The 16,029-nt window shown below is 42.6% G+C and overlaps 1 protein-coding gene across 1 annotated transcript in view; it reads left to right on the forward strand.

Annotated features, from left to right (window-relative positions):
- Nucleotides 1-7,465: 7,465 nt before the first annotated feature.
- The window catches only part of LOC308119982 (sodium-dependent lysophosphatidylcholine symporter 1-B-like), a gene marked incomplete at its 5' end in the record, with an annotated part of 11,704 nt that continues 3,140 nt past the window's right edge, over nt 7,466-16,029 (forward strand). The window contains 9 exons of the mRNA XM_080480315.1: nt 7,466-7,549; nt 9,122-9,250; nt 9,832-9,956; nt 13,379-13,502; nt 13,585-13,663; nt 13,740-13,891; nt 13,991-14,081; nt 14,842-14,960; nt 15,836-15,919. Of these exons, the coding sequence (XP_080336441.1) occupies nt 7,466-7,549; nt 9,122-9,250; nt 9,832-9,956; nt 13,379-13,502; nt 13,585-13,663; nt 13,740-13,891; nt 13,991-14,081; nt 14,842-14,960; nt 15,836-15,919 (987 nt within the window). The remainder of the gene's footprint in view (nt 7,550-9,121; nt 9,251-9,831; nt 9,957-13,378; nt 13,503-13,584; nt 13,664-13,739; nt 13,892-13,990; nt 14,082-14,841; nt 14,961-15,835; nt 15,920-16,029) is intronic.

The raw sequence follows: 16,029 nt of genomic DNA on the forward strand, positions 1-16,029 counted from the left end.
TTCAACCAGATTCACACAACTGTGGCTGAATAGCCTAATATGTTCTCTACTCACCAACCTTGCTTTTCAAGATTTATATTTTTTATCAACATTTTCATAATTAAAATAAAACACAACACAGTTAATACACAAAATGGGAAGAACAACCCCTTCCAAAGTATAATAAATAAAATATAAATAGGAGGCAGGCCAGAGGGCATGACAATATCAGTAAGATTGAGCCTAATTAAAGCAAACAAACAAAACTAACAACTAACAAAAACACACTCACATAAAAAATAAGAAAAAATGAGTTTTTTTGCCATGGTACACCATAAGCTGGAGGACCACTAACTTTAACTTATATGTGAGCTGAGCCCTCAATGTGGGGAACCCAATTATTCCATTTTAATATGTAGAGGTCAACGTTGTTCATAAGTCTGAATGTTAGGTTCTCCAGCGCTGCCAGATGATCAATTTGACTGAACCACTGGTTAACTGAGGGGCCCCGGGACCCTACCAGGGCCCCCGGAGCCACACGAGCACTGTTTGAATCCACTCTGCATTTGAAGCTTTGGTATCCTGTAGGTGTGAAGGGTCACCAAGGGTAAGTAGCCTTGGAGAATAGAGAAGTTTGTGTCTCTGAATACATTCGATCTGGGAGCTATTTCCCACCCAGAATTCCTACATCTCAGGGTATCTGAGTTTGGCCCCACAAAACTTACTTCACTTTTGGGGGGTCCGTTTACACGGCACCAGTGTGCGGATGCACTGTATCCGCAAAGTTTTTAATCCGGCTCCCAAGGTGGAAAGATTCTTTCTCATCCCTCCTGCAGAGACTGCCGGAGGCAAAAGAGCCCGTTACTGCGCATGTGCATCTCTCCCCCGCCCTCCTGCTCATTCAGTTGTAAACAAACATGGCGGCCGCGTAGTGGTACGACTCACGGTCTATATTCTAGTTTTATCGTCCATATCAGTAGTTTAATAGTTGAGACTCACCCCTGATAGCATCCGATGCATCATCAGTCCATGCGGATGTCGGGTTCTCTCCATTTTCTTCACGTTTATAGTGTTTTGTTCTCTGCACACGTCTGTGTAGTTTTATTACAAAATCAAGCAACAGCGCTCCCCCAGTGGCCCGGCATACTAACTACATCGTTGTCTCTGTGTCCACTGCTGCAGTGTAAACACACTCATTTGTTTTTGTGGATTAAGTTTTGTGGCGTGAAACGTTGTCTTGTAAACAGGGCCTTAGGGCAGCCCCATGGTATATGCATCAAGGTGCTCTCTCTCACCCAGCATTTCCAGCGTAAAGGGCTGTCTCTTGGTTTGGATTTAGATAGTTTTAATGATGTCCAGTAGACTCTATTTAAGATCTTAAATTGAATCAGTCTGGTTTTCAGGTCTGTGGACATTTTTTTAAAAGTGTCTTAGCAGCCGGCTCCACTCCTCCTCTGTAAATGCTGTGGACAGGTCAGATTCCAAAACCACTTTGAGGGCAGAAGTAGAATTATCTGAACAACACAGGAGCACTGAGTAATAGTGAGATGCTCCGTGTCCCAACCCGAACACCTTAAGTGTCTTTCTCTATTCACTATCCAAAAAGTGAAGACTTCACATTCCTGACCATTCTCGCCTGGACCCTGAACTATGCAAACGAAAACGTGCAGAACCTGTTTCTTGTAATGCAACAAGCAGCTATTTGGGAAAAAAAACAAACTCCAGAAAAAAGCCCAGGCTCAGTTAAAAAAAAATTTTTTTCAACACTTAATTATTTTTCACTGATGACACATGGATACAGTTTAAAATACTATTAGAAATAAAAAATACTGAAACCAGAAACAATTGAATCAGTTATGGTCTAAACTCTAAAATGTTTTACCAGAAAACACACTTAAAGGTATGATAAGAATCATCAGAGACGTTGTATTTCTATCAGTATATCTGTCCATATGTGAGTATGTGAGAAGAGCAAAGTTCCCAAGTAAAATGAACTGCTATTTTTCTACCACACTCACCCAGTATTTTATATTTATATATATATATATATATATATATATATATATATATATATATATATATATATATATATATATATATATATATATGTGTGTGTATACCTCCTCAGGACCTTCACCACCTGCCGCATTATTGGGTCATCACTGCCTTCACTCAGAGACATTGAGAAAATAAAGACATTTCTAAAGACACCACACACTTTAGGACACTGAAGCACAACTTTCTATCCCCGTGCCGTGACATCCATCACTCCCAGTATCCAACAGTCTTCTCACTAACATGTACACAAAGTGTATATAGTGTTTGTGAATACAGTGGAACACTTGAATGTGCATGTATTTATGTTATCTTGAATGTGCTCACTGCTGCAGAAGATGAGCTATAGTCTGTGTTTCATTGTTTGAAAGTAGTGACAGTAAAGAACTTCAACTTCAACCATAGTCAATGTGTATTTTTATAGAAATTCATATCTAACCCAATCCCTGGTACTAAATGAGTGAACGAGGATTATATATAATAATTGATTGATTGATTAATTAATCAATTAATTTCAATAACATATTTATAATTTATTTACCATTCAGGTTGACATGATACGTGTAGTTCTCCACAATTCCCACTAGATGGAGCCAAAGCAAAACTTTTATATTGAGAGGCAACTTAAAGTGTATAATGTTGAACGGAAGCGTTAAGTCTCTTCTTAAAAGCACTTAGTGATATTCTTGGAAGCACTTGGAGACATTACTAATGAAGAGACTGTGGGTTCAAAATAAAGTACCTCGAAAGAGTCTTGTGCACGCACAGGAAGAACATTCAGTCCCTCCGCTAAACACAACCAGGAATCCAATTTGAGATTAAATGAGAGCACTAACCATTGCACCACAAAACAGGGTCTTTTTCTATTATAATCTGCATATTTACAGCTGATAAATATTTCCCAGACGAAATAAGAACATTTTCCACTTCATCCCACTCACTTTCTCATCACCGAGTGAAGCGATTTTCCATCAGTTCAGTTTTGATCACAAGGTACTTACAGTCACTATGCATGGAACATTTCAGATTACTGTATTTGAAAAAAGGAATTCATAAGCTCTTCTGTTGAGCTTATGTCATATGGGTCCTCTTTAGCTCTGCCAGTAAGATTTTCTTTTAAGTCATCTTCGGTTAAAAGTTGTTTGTTTGTTTGTTTGTTTGCCCAAGCCTGTTAATGATGCCGTCCAACTCTCACAAATTAGCCTATATTAAAAGTTTAACAGGATTTTGTAGACCCACAGAGTGTGACTAAGGCCGTTTTATTCAGCTGAAATCACAAGACTATCTTGCTTTTAAATGTCAGTATTCCATATTTGATTTAACTTTTGAAATACCTGACAAACAAACCTCACAATATCATTAAATATACAGACTTATAATCACTTATATAATTTAAGAAAATCAAATAGTCAAAGATTAGTTTAATATTGTAACTTGGTCACATACTTATTGTTACTGTATTTATTATTCATATAGAATCTTTGTTTGTTCTGCTTCAGCTTTAAGTGGCAGTGACCCTACTCTTTGTTTGAAATTATGTCAATCACAGTTTAAAGTTGCAACCCATCACTGTATTTATCCTAAAGAGGGAATATAGATAGAAACTAGAAATACATCCTGAAATGAAACCTATGTGATGAATTCCGATGGTAGATATCTTCAGTTCTCTAGCTGCACTGAAGAAGCGGATGTTGAAGAGAACAATATAACTGAGACAACGCGTCCTTCCTTATATTGCCGTTGACCGTTGAAAAAGAAGAAGTGATTGCATCTCCGTGTCAAAGTGAAAGATTTACTTTCACCAAGGAAGCAAGACAGAGAAATGAATGCACAATCTGAGCAGTAGTGCCAAAGCAGCAGCTATATATTATATAACCGCTATATAAGTAAAAGTAACTGCCCTCAGTCGTTAGAGTTATTCATTTACATAAAGGGCCTTAAACTATTGTGGCACACTGGAAACAAATCTGCAGGATTAAGATGCTTCGGGTTATTGTATGTCATGAGACCAACTAAATTCCCTCAACTCATGTGGCCTGGTTTCCCTGGAGCTGTATACCGTGAGCAGAAACAGCAGACTGTGATATAAGGAGATCTACAGTATCCTTCACACCAGCTCACACACTGTGCAGAGAGAGAGAGAGAGAGAGAGAGAGAGAGCAGAACTAAAATCACCTCTGAACTCTCTCTCTGGTTATGATTAGATCTGCTTTCAGTTTCATGGTGACACACTGCTCCGCTGACACTCGGCACCCAGACCACTGTCTTGCTACACTCACGTCTAGTGAGACTCGTGCTGACATTAGTCTTCTTTTGAGAGTTTGCGCTTGTATTTAGCAGCATGACTTTTGAATAAGAGGAGAAGAAACAACAAGCTTAACCTTCTCAGTGTACAAATAGTGGGAATGATGAGTGCTTGTGTGGATTAACATATCCATGATGGAACAATGACTCCACAGAGGGAACACTATAAAGGAATATGGAAGAGAAGGGAAGCACTTAGACAAAAGGTTGAGCGTACAAGTGTGAAAACAATCTGTCACCACCTTTTTTTTATTACTGAGGGTCAATAAAGATTTATAAGATCCAGGTCAGTGCTTTAGAAAGCACAACAGTGGCGGATTTGAAAGTGAGGGATGGGCAGCAACAGTTTGAACAAGGAGGCAGAGCAGTACAAATCTGGGGGACAGGGGATACCTTCTTTGAACAAGTTTTCACCAAGATAACCATGGTGAAAAGAATGAAGCAAAAGGTAAATCCATGTTACATGTGGTTAGGCATAACTATACTTGTGTAAATCTGCATTCTATCATTTTAACTGTTGTATTTCTCAGTTTTGTAAATGTGACGATGTGCTGCGGACCAGGTCGCCCTTCTAGAGAGCTCTCAATCTCATTGAGTTATTTATTACTGGTTGAATGAAATAAATAAATAAATATAATATTTTGGAGTGTGAACAATATCAGGAAGTCTGGCATTCAACCGATGATTACTGCTCAGCATGAGACAAAGCGTGTTAACTGTGCATCACTTTGAAAATCTCCTGCATCGCAGCAGAATTATCTGCTTGTAAGTGTTTTCTACTGTCCGTGTGGGCTTACGAGAAAACAATAGAGACACAATGACAAGTTTTTACAAAAACATGAACATATTTATCAAAGATAAAGTCGTAGGCTTAGTTTATGGAAAACAGAACACTTTTTATTTTTCAAACATTACAATTTGAACTTCCAATACCGACTAAACACGAAGAGAGAAACAAGAACTTGACAGATAAATTCGAGAAACATTGTGCTAATAAAATTATGTAACACGCTGCCTTCTATTAATGTATATATTTACATGCAGGGGAACTGAGGTTTCTTTGTGGCTGGACCCTTCGTGGTCACAAGACTTTCTTGTGACCATTTACAAAATGAAATGTCCAAAAGTGCATAGTCGGATTTTGTAGTTTATAATCAATAGTCAATAGTCAATAGTACAGGATTAGAAAAAGAAATTCAAAGTAAGAAGTGCACCGGCTACTGGATGTTTGGTTTCCTAAACCGAAAAAACCCCAAAACAAAAAGCATGTAAATCAGTCAAACCAGCATTTAAACAAACAGAATTTCCCTCTGGACTTGAAAGAATATTTCTATTCTATTCTATTTCATTACATTGCATTCTAAGTGTACTGTACATCATTTGTACCTTGTAACTTTTCATTGACCTTTTTTTTTTTTACCCTGAGCCATAAAAATGAGTGGTTATAGAGGATTTTCATACAAAGAGTCCTGTGTTCCTCTGAATATCTCACTATCTCATGTTATGTGTTTATTGGCCACTTTAAATATGTGGGAATGTTCCTTCAATTTCCAAATGTAAATATAAAGAAGTGCGCGCTACGTGCGGTATTTGGACACACGTTGTTAACAAAAGTGAAGGACGGAGCTCTGCTGTATTTTACTGTAAGATTTCTGAAGGTTTCCTGCTATTCCAATTGAGACTGGGCAAAGGCAGGTTAAAATTTCATTAAAATGTGTAGTGAGGAGTCACAACACAGGGGGGAAACATATATACAGGAAGACGACGCAAACTTGATAAAGAAAACCCAACGTGGATGTGAGGAAAGTAGAAGTATCACCTTGTAATGAGATGCTTGCATGTTCTCCCTGTGCATGCATATGTTTTCTTCCAAAGTCCAAGAACATACTTGTGGCACAAATTGGTAGAACAGAATAGAATAGAATAGAATAGAATAGAATAGAATAGAATACTTTATGTTTCCCATGGGAAATCCTTTAAATATATGTGTTTACGGAAAAAGGTGAAAACTGTGAAAATTTAAATCAGAGTATTATAGAAAAGATAAAAGGTTTATTATAATTGTTTTTATTAACAAACAGAAGGTGTTTAGTATCTCCAGTTGGCATGGCAAAATGAATAAAACCCAAACTATTTGAGCTCTGGGGGTACATACAGCCCAATTTCATCTTGAGTGGGCCAGACCGGTAAAATAGTGCCATAAAAAACTTTGATCTTAAATTTCAAAGTTTTCTTTCATTATGGCACAGAGGATGGTGATGGAGTTGTCAATATTTTCATAAATGCAAACAATTACTGTGGAACATTACTCAAATCTCAGCGTAAAGCCAATTTTAACGACAACTTCTGATGCAAAATGAAGTGAAATGTCCCCAAAATAAAACCTTCTTCTATAGCTGTTGCATTCTACATGTTTCTACAACCTCACCCTGACTGCATGGCTTTGAGGCTCATGATGGTTTTCTTGGCAGCATCACTGATATCTCAGCTCGGGTCTCAGTGTTGTGTTGTGTCTGCTTCTGAAATGTGTTTTTAAACTGTGCTTTCTTCGAAATTCTTACAATTTGCTTGGAGGTTTGGCCGGATTGGAGCCTCTCCGGGTCGGTTTTTGCCCACAGACCTTATGTTTGACACCCCCACTTTATCTATATGATGATGCGGTGCCTTGGATTATACCAAAATGGATTTTCGTAAACAATTATTGCAAACCCATTTGATGGTATTTTGCTTGGCAGGTTACGGAGGCTGTGTTTGGGTTTATTTTCCCTGGTTATCTTACAATTCTGACATTATCTTCACCGGCTAATCGTGACAGTTTAAGTTCCTTTGTGAGTCGCTTTGTTCGGACCCGTAGGGACGCGGTGTGACTGCTGGAAGCCTTATTTCCGAGCGGACCCTGAAGTTACAAGGGAGCCGAACATGCGATGGCTACGTCACACTGTCGTGACGTGGACATCGTGGAGTGTATTGAATGAGGAGAGAGAGTGAGGCGCTCACACACACACACACACACCCCCTTTACACGCACACCGTGGGATGCCGAGGAGCGGATTTCTCCTCTCACGCTGAGATATTTCATCAAATCAAAAATAATTATCTATAATATCGATTAATAATTGTTGACACGATGGCACGAGGAGAAGGCGCGGAGCAGTGTGCCGCGAGTTTACTGTCAGTCAAACCGATCAACATCGAGATCAAGACTGTGAAGGTAAGATGCTTTTCTTGGATTCGTAAAAAAAAAAAATAAAAAAAAAGAAATATATGTAATTAAATGGGTAAAACGCGCCCAAATTTGAAGGATCAATCAAAGACGTGACTTCCTTTCTGCATGCCCTCCACACTCACGCGCGCGCACACACACACACATACACACACGCGGGGCTGAGGATTTGAATTTCACCCGGCTCAGTCCACCTGCCCCCCCGGGCTGGGTTTGTGTGGGCCTGACATACCGGTTTTAAAGGGACCTCATCCTGAATAAACCGGGACCTCTTTCGAGCGGCGGTGTGTAAAATAGCAGCGACAGACTCTGTGCGGCACAAACGTTGACGTGGTGCTTCTTCTGCAAGGCACGACTCCTGATCAGGTTCATCCCGGAATATCACAAAACCACGTCAGCCTATCAGGGGAGGCTGTAATAAAGAGCTGTATGAGGCTAGAAGTCCACTCTGGAAGCCTTAGATGGATAAAAGTGCTCCCCCCCCCTCCCAAATAATTCACTAATTTAGATTTGAATAGATCTACTTTCCAAAATATATCTTCCAAAACATGTTTACTTATTAAAAACCACAATCAGACCACATGTACATATTAGAACACTAGAAGTGATTTAATATAATTATTTTCAGTGACATATTCCAGATATTTTACGTATTAATTGGGTTAATTTGATCCTATTATTTTTGTATTCTGGTCCTCAAAAAATAAAAAAATTTAAATTATTTTTTCAAATCAAAGACCACAATGATCACAATAAAAAATTGGAAATTGTTTAGTTATTTGAATGGTATTTTAACCTTGACTTAAATCTCCAAGTGAGCATGTTGCACAGTTGGTGGAAACAAGAATTTCTATGTGCGACTTTGAGGCGTCTTAAATTAAAAAGCAGATTTAGTTTCAATTCCAGCATCTTTTTGTTTGATGATTGGAATCAGTTGTCCAGACTTCATTAAACACTGTTGGAGTCTGTCGGGAGCTTTTCACAAGTCATTAAAGGATATCTGCACGCTGCCTCCCTTCATTTAGCTTTGGGTTTATTTTTAGTCGCACATGATTGCTACTGCAGCCTGGTGTGGTGAGGCGCCGAGGGATGGGAGAGGATGGGATGTTTCTCATCTCTCATTTGTGATTCGCTCATCAGCCAGAGGTGAGTTTGCTGTGAGTCAGTCCCCCCCCCCAGCCCACGACGCTGACATCACCAGACTCTTCCAGGTGATTGGCCACGTTTGATAAGACTGTAGTCTCTCTGCTGGCGGCTCACTACTCAGCACAAAATGTCACACTACCTCCAACATCCTATCGCCGGAGCCAATGGCTGCGCAGGGCCGATGTGGTGTGGGTGGCGTGTCTGAACTGAAGTGACCTCAGAGGATCACGTCGACACGTTGTTGCACAGCATTAGTTTCTCTCACAGCTTGGAGCTTGTCATTTGAGCAGCATTCAAAGAAACTTAAGATGATCATATTTAAATATCGCTTTGTGGTGAATGTGGAGCATCCCTGCAATAAAGCCCACACAAACAAACCGCCCTGACACTCTATACTCTCTTCTTCTCTTGCAGCCGAAGGAGAGGAGAAACCGTCTGTCTGTGTGGAATAAACTGTGCTACGCCTTTGGTGGGGCCCCCTACCAAATCACCGGCAGCGCTCTGGGCTTCTTCCTCCAGATCTACCTCCTCGATGTGGCGCAGGTGACTCGCCGAAGTTACACAGCACAAGACTTGCCAGAGCTCGCGGATCGGCAACAAGTGTTTCCCTCACATAAAATGTCACGTCTTTCCTGAAAGTGTACAAGTTATACGCTCGGATTGTTATACTTACATTCTTTTAACAGCGATATGCGCTGATTAGCTCCAAGGTCAAAGTTTGTGTTCCCTCCTCTAAGCCTCGTATCACTTTAATAGTCTTCGTCCTGCAGGAGTCGGTCAAGCGCATTAACCTGGACTCCCAACTGCTTTGCTTTGTTACTCAATTACCAAATTAAGACTTGTGTACACTGCGGGAACTTAAATAAAGGCTATTCAAGCACAGGAGATGAGATCACTAGACCGGGCTTGAATGTAACTTTGTTCTTAAGGGAAGTGACACGCTTGTGTGTTGCGCCGCTCTTGTGCTCCAGTCACAATGACTTGAAATGTGTCTGCATAGCCTCACTGGTGTCATGGCTCCTTTGAACCGTTCTCCAGCACAGCCATATGAGGTAGTGGTTGGCATCCTCTGTTTTGGTTTTCAAGTCTCACTCTTTATCTCCCCCTCTTCCTCCTCCCTCCAGCTGGATGCCTTCTATGCCTCCATCATCCTCTTTGTGGGCCGGGCTTGGGACGCCATCACCGACCCCACTGTGGGTTTCCTGTTGAGCCGGAGTCGGTGGACGGGTATCGGACGCATGATGCCCTGGTAGGTGTCCATGAAGGGATACTCCACCTGTCTTTCTATACTACTTTATCTAATTCAGAGAGGACCTGGTTGAAGGCAGGGTACACCCTGGCCAGGGGACGAGACACTCACACACACTCGCCTTATTACACACCATGAATTTAGAGTGACCAGTTAACCTCAGGAGAAAACGCACACAGAGTCAAAGCAACGACATCTTCTAGACGGAAAAGCTTCCACTGGACTCCAACAGGGACGCTCCCGCTGTGAGGCAAGAGCACGAACCACTGCTCCACCGTGCAACGTGATCTTGTGTAGGGAGCAGAACTGTGAGGCAAACGCGTGGACGAGAGAATAGCTCATGGCTGTAACCATGGAAACAAGGTTGAAGTGGCTGCACATGGAAAAATAATTAAAGGGCAATAATTCTGTGCAGTCTGCATCGGTTTTATGATATAGTTACAACAAGCCCCTCGCTTCAACGGCACTTTATCCAGACTCACAGTTGTCAGTTGGCTTTTGGCTTCTATGGTTGCATTTAGGAGACGATTAACACGGAGCAGGAAGCGAAACATGACTGGGTGGAAAAGCCGAGGCGCACTCTGTGATTCATGCATGCTTTGGAACGGCATCTTTTCTGTCAGAAATACAAACCTCCTCTGGCATTGAGGGTGAACTGCTTTCAGGGCCTAGGGCACAAACTGACACTGCACAGAGACAGCAGCTGGAATGATTCAAGGAAAATAATGACCCAGAGATTTTCAGAGTCGTCACAAAATAAGTCTCAAAAATACATTTGATAGATCGATTAACAATTAACGGCTTCAAAATGTCTGAATTTGAGAAATATATCAGTGGAGACGCTCTTCGCACACCTTTGATTGGTTTTGCTGTCAAATATAATGTGGAATTAACAAAAGAAATGTTGAAGATGAGCTCAATTCAACACACTGCATTATGTTTACGGTGCATATGATCAAATATGCGATCACAATCTCTGCTTAATGTTTTAGTCAAGTAAACTAAGAGTATGTTAAATCCCACTGAAGCATCACATACTCAAAGTTTAGCTCTTATTTCATCACCATTCGTTCTGTCAATGACATCAATTTGTTAGGGTTAAACACACACACACACACACACACACACACACACACACACACACACACACACACACACACACACACACACACACACACACACACACACGACCAAAGGTGGTCTCTGTACCAGTAAAGAGATGCTCCAGTAGCAAGGCTCAAATGAAAGAGTGGAAGATGCATTAACAACCTGCAGTGGTAACGCAGCAGGTTGCCCCTCCCCGAGTTGTTATTTGCCCTTGTGTTTTTATTGCTATCTTTCTGCCTGCGTGCCTTGTGGCATGGCAAACGTGTGAGCATGTGTGTTGTACATTGTGGCACCGTGTCAAAAACATGCTGGGATTGCAGAGGCTTTTTATAAATCCAGAGAGCTCGGTGTGTGGAGGAAAGAGAGCATGGTCACGTCGAGCCTCATAAGGAAGTCAGACTGTAAAGACAGACGACCTTGGCGTTCAGCTCATTGTGCCGCGGCTGTTTGACATTGTAACGAGAATATCTGGCTCAGAAACCTTCAGAGAGGACTTCGCTGTCATGTGATGCGGGAGCGTAAGGGAATGTTTCCCCTGCAAATAATGAAGGCGTCATTTTCACAGGCTGGTTTTTCTCACATGATGTTGCAGCATTATCGCCGTCGGAGGGGGGAAAAATGCCGGCTGTGCTCAGGCTCCACGTTGTAGGTTTGTAGGTGGGTGGGGGGGGGGCTGCCGGTTTCTGCTGCCATTGGTCCAACCCACAACACACCATCAGTTTAGAACCAAGGGAGGCGTGTCCCTCTTTGTGTGTGTGTGTGTGTGTGTGTGTGTGTGTGTGTGTGTGTGTGTGTGTGTGTGTGTGTGTGTGTGTGTGTGTGTGTGTGTGTGTGTGTGTGTGTGTGTGTGTGTGTGTGTGTGTGTGTGTGTGTGTGTGTGTGTGTGTGTGTGTGTGTGTGGTGTCGTGGGCTGTTTGGCTGAAGCAGGAAGAGGTTACGTTGGGTCAAAAGGAATGCTTGATCCAAATAATGGAGGTCATTGTTATAAAAGGCAACACGTCCCGATAGGAGAGAACAGATGTCTTTTTATGACTGTACTTCCTGTTTGTAGTGGAAATGTTGTATGTCGAGTGTGGTGACAGGAGACTGTGTTTGGATTTATTGGCTCATCTGCTCCACTTACTCTCACAGCAGGAGAAGAAATCTGGTGGGGGGGGGGGGGCAGTTTCTAGAATGAAGTATTTTTGAAGTATTAATTACTCAAATAAAACATGTTTGTCTGAATTTGTAGTCAAGGCATGTTAAAATGATAAATTGGGCTTATAGTGCTTTAACAAGCGAGAGTTCTCGTTAAGAGTCGGTGAGGGTCGGAAATGTGGCTTAATCTCTGTGAAGGAGGGGGTCTAATCCTCCCACTCCCAGAGGCTGCACTATATTGTTGCACTAGTTTCTATGAAAACTTTTCTCCATTACATTTTACATTTCTGTACTGAAATGTGTGTTTTCACGAAACAATCCTTAGTTTTCCCTTTGCTTACCATGCCGCCCCACAGTTTGCCTGCTGTGTATCCAACTGAAGGTCTTCATGCTCTCACACATGCATGTGTGAACATAATCAGATAATTGTGTCACACCAAATACCTTTTTATATTGCACTTTTCATATCACAGCGCGCAACACAATGTCCTTTGCGCAATAAAATCCTACGTTGTACGTATTTTATTTGATTCACATCCTGAAAGTTTCCCCGAAGAGATAAAGTTTGGTCAACTGTCTCAGCTGGACCGGCTCTTCTGAGGGCGGAGGTAATCTGGAGGTTACACACAGCTGAAAGGCCTCTGGTGAGGTGGAGTGGTGTGACGGCGAGCCCGGCCCGAGCGGCCCCGCCATTGGATTGGCCCGCCGTCGTCTCATCACGCAGCCCTGACTGAGCTCTTTCCTCACACACGAGCTCTAACAAGCCAGGATTAGGGGGGATTATTCACAAAGCGGCAGGGAGCGAGAAGAAAAGAAGTGACTGCGAGGTGGAAAAAGGAAAGGGGGGGTCATGCTACAGTAAAATAGCGCAGAAAGGAAACTCTTTAATACCTTGGAGCACAACGGCTAAGCTGAGAGCGTGTATCCTACATTTTGAGGGTGAAATCCCAGAATGAGGAGACCAGGGTCCAGTCATCATTTAATCTTTTGTATTGCAGGAACTTTAATCTGGAGTTTATAACCCTGGTTTTATTCTGGGCTTGGGGGCTTTTCCTTCCTGGGTGTTTGCATGTTCCTCTTGTGTTTGTGTGACTTCTCTACCTGTCCGTGGTGTAACCTGCCTCTCACTTTCAAACTTCACCGTCTGAGCTGTTTTCCACTCCTTCTTTATTTCCCAGGATCCTTTTCTCCACTCCCTTCGCAGTGCTGACTTACTTCCTGATCTGGTACGTGCCTCCGTTTGAAGACGGGAAGGTGATCTGGTACCTGATCTCTTACTGCCTCTTCCAGTCCATGCAGACGGTTGGTGTTTACATGACGACTCCCTCTCTTTGCTCTTTGCTCCCTTTGTGTCCTCCGGCCTAACTCTTCACCTCCTTCGCAGTGCTTCCATGTGCCGTATTCAGCCCTCACCATGTTCATCAGCAGCGACCAGAAGGAGCGGGATTCTGCCACCGCCTACCGTACGTCAGGTCTCCCGTTTCTCCTCCACGCGCTCTGCGCTGGTTGATGTGCTGACGCCTCCTGTGTTGCTCCCAGGTATGATGGTGGAGGTGATGGGGATGGTGCTGGGCACGGCCATCCAGGGGCAGATCGTAGGCGGGGCCTCCCCGTGTCCCAATGAGTTGGAGCTTCTTAACGGCACGAACTCGACGGGACTCAACATGGGCAGAGGTTCACTGGATGACACGGTAAGTCTCTCCAAGTCTTTTGCATGGTGTCTGACGCCGCTTGATGCAGCATTTGCACGTTGTGAAAGTCTGAGCTCATGCAGCCTTCTCCGCCCGCAGAAACAAGCCTACCTACTTGCTTCGGGAGTCATTTGCGTCATCTACGTCCTGTGTGCCGGCGTCCTGTTTTTGGGTGTGAAGGAGCAAAAAGGTACGACTCCATGAGACAAAACCCCGGGCTGCTGTCACACCTGTTGAAAGCCTGGAACCTTTAGTTCCAGTCATTTCCTCGTCGAGGTACGGCGCTGCAACGTAAAGAAACGAGAGGATTATGCCAAAATGGTCAAAAGCAAGAACTTTGAAATTGTCACGCGGCTCTTGCTGTTTCTCATCACACTTCATTGCGTCGATGTGCTTTCTGAACCTTGACACAGTGCTAACACTGAACCCCAAACTTTTATTACAGGTAAAGTATCCCACCAGGCCCTGTCCACACCAGCCAAATCCGTTCTTTTTCTCCCCGTCGTTCTTAAAAAAAAGTTTCTTTGAACACGGCTCATAAGCCAGGCCTTTAGGTGGCGCTGTCGCTGCCACAGAAAGACATCATCAACTGCATCAGAATTTTCCGCCATGCTTTTCTTGTCCGACGAGGCGGCCTTTTACAATTTTGAAGAAGTTAACAGACTGAGATGTTTGTTTCACTGAACGCAATAGGAAACCTTTTTTCAGCTCAAACTTCGACATCGCAGTGCGGTTGTTCAGAGTCAGAATGTTGTCTTTCTATTTGAAGACGGCCTTAACAGTCTTGGTTATTGTTGGGGAATATTTGACCTTCTGCTCTTTCAAAACCAAACAAACACGCAGGAGCCGCGTTGTGTCGGGCGCGACGGTCGTCCTCCAGGAGATGATCTTGTTTTGTGTTGCACGTCCCTCGCCGCAGAAACATTCACCTGCACCGCCTTACCTTTCAGAGAGCAGCCGGAGGAAGACTGAAGCGCTCACCTTCAGTCAGGGCCTGTGCGCCGTCATGAGTCATGGGCCGTACGTCAAACTGGTCATCGGCTTCCTCTTCACCTCCCTGGCCTTCATGGTAACACCGACTTCCTTTATCAGTCGAATTCATACGTTTTGTAATAATTTGAGATATTACGCTCCTAAACACAGACCACAGTCATTTTAAATCACTTTTATTACTGTTTTCATACGGCCTTGTTTTTATCTTTTATCTTATCTGGTTTTATCTGGCTGTTTTGACATCTCCCATGTATAATCCTTTACTTGACGGGTTGATGATTTGATTTGACTGTTTATTTTTATAGACTGAATGCATGCATGAATGTAAACTTGCACTGGGAAGCTACAAATGAATTTCCTCTTGTGAGATAATTAAAGTTGAACTGAACTGAAAAACGAGACATTTGAAGAATACGTTGAATATTCAAGCAGTTACATCTTTAAGCTAAACTGGCTGCAGAACTGCTATACAGTGAACTCACTTCTACTCCATATTAATACACAGACTTGAAACTGCAGCTTATTAAAGTCATATGTGATGTACTGCCTTTTGTTAAGATGTCGAATTCTTGATTCTCCTCTGCATGTTCAGTTTATTAATTGCAATTTAAATAGTAATCCTTGAACATATCCATCTGTGTTCTACAAATGAAACATACAACTTTGATAAAAAGTTGTTTAGATGCATTTTTTGTAGAAAACTTGACACTCTGCTCATCTTTGTTGGCTCTGCTGTCCCACACTGTGTTAATCTCTCACAAGCAAAAGTAAAAAGAAGGTGTCAGAGCGGCGAGGATTAAGGACACACATTTCATTTTAATTTTGGAGTCACGACATGTTTTTGGCGTCATGCAGAGAAGTTAAAAGAGCCACATGTCGAACATTTCTCTCTGAAATCACACGCACATAAAGCCGCTTATCAAATTTCAAGAAGTTCTTTGTCTTTTTCAGCTCCTGGAGGGAAACTTTGCCCTTTTTATCACCTACGCTCTCGGCCACAGGAAGGACTTCCAGAATATTCTCCTGGTCATCATGGTGAGCGTTTCCTCCATTCTGCTTGTTGGTGGGGTCTGCGGGGCATCGGCAGCAGACCTGAACGGAGACGCAAAGCGTCCAGTCGAAAGGGCGAATGTTCAGGGTGAGGG

This window comes from Lipophrys pholis (assembly GCF_963383615.2).
Source record: "Lipophrys pholis genome assembly, chromosome: 14".
Classification (NCBI taxonomy): Eukaryota; Metazoa; Chordata; class Actinopteri; order Blenniiformes; family Blenniidae; genus Lipophrys; species Lipophrys pholis.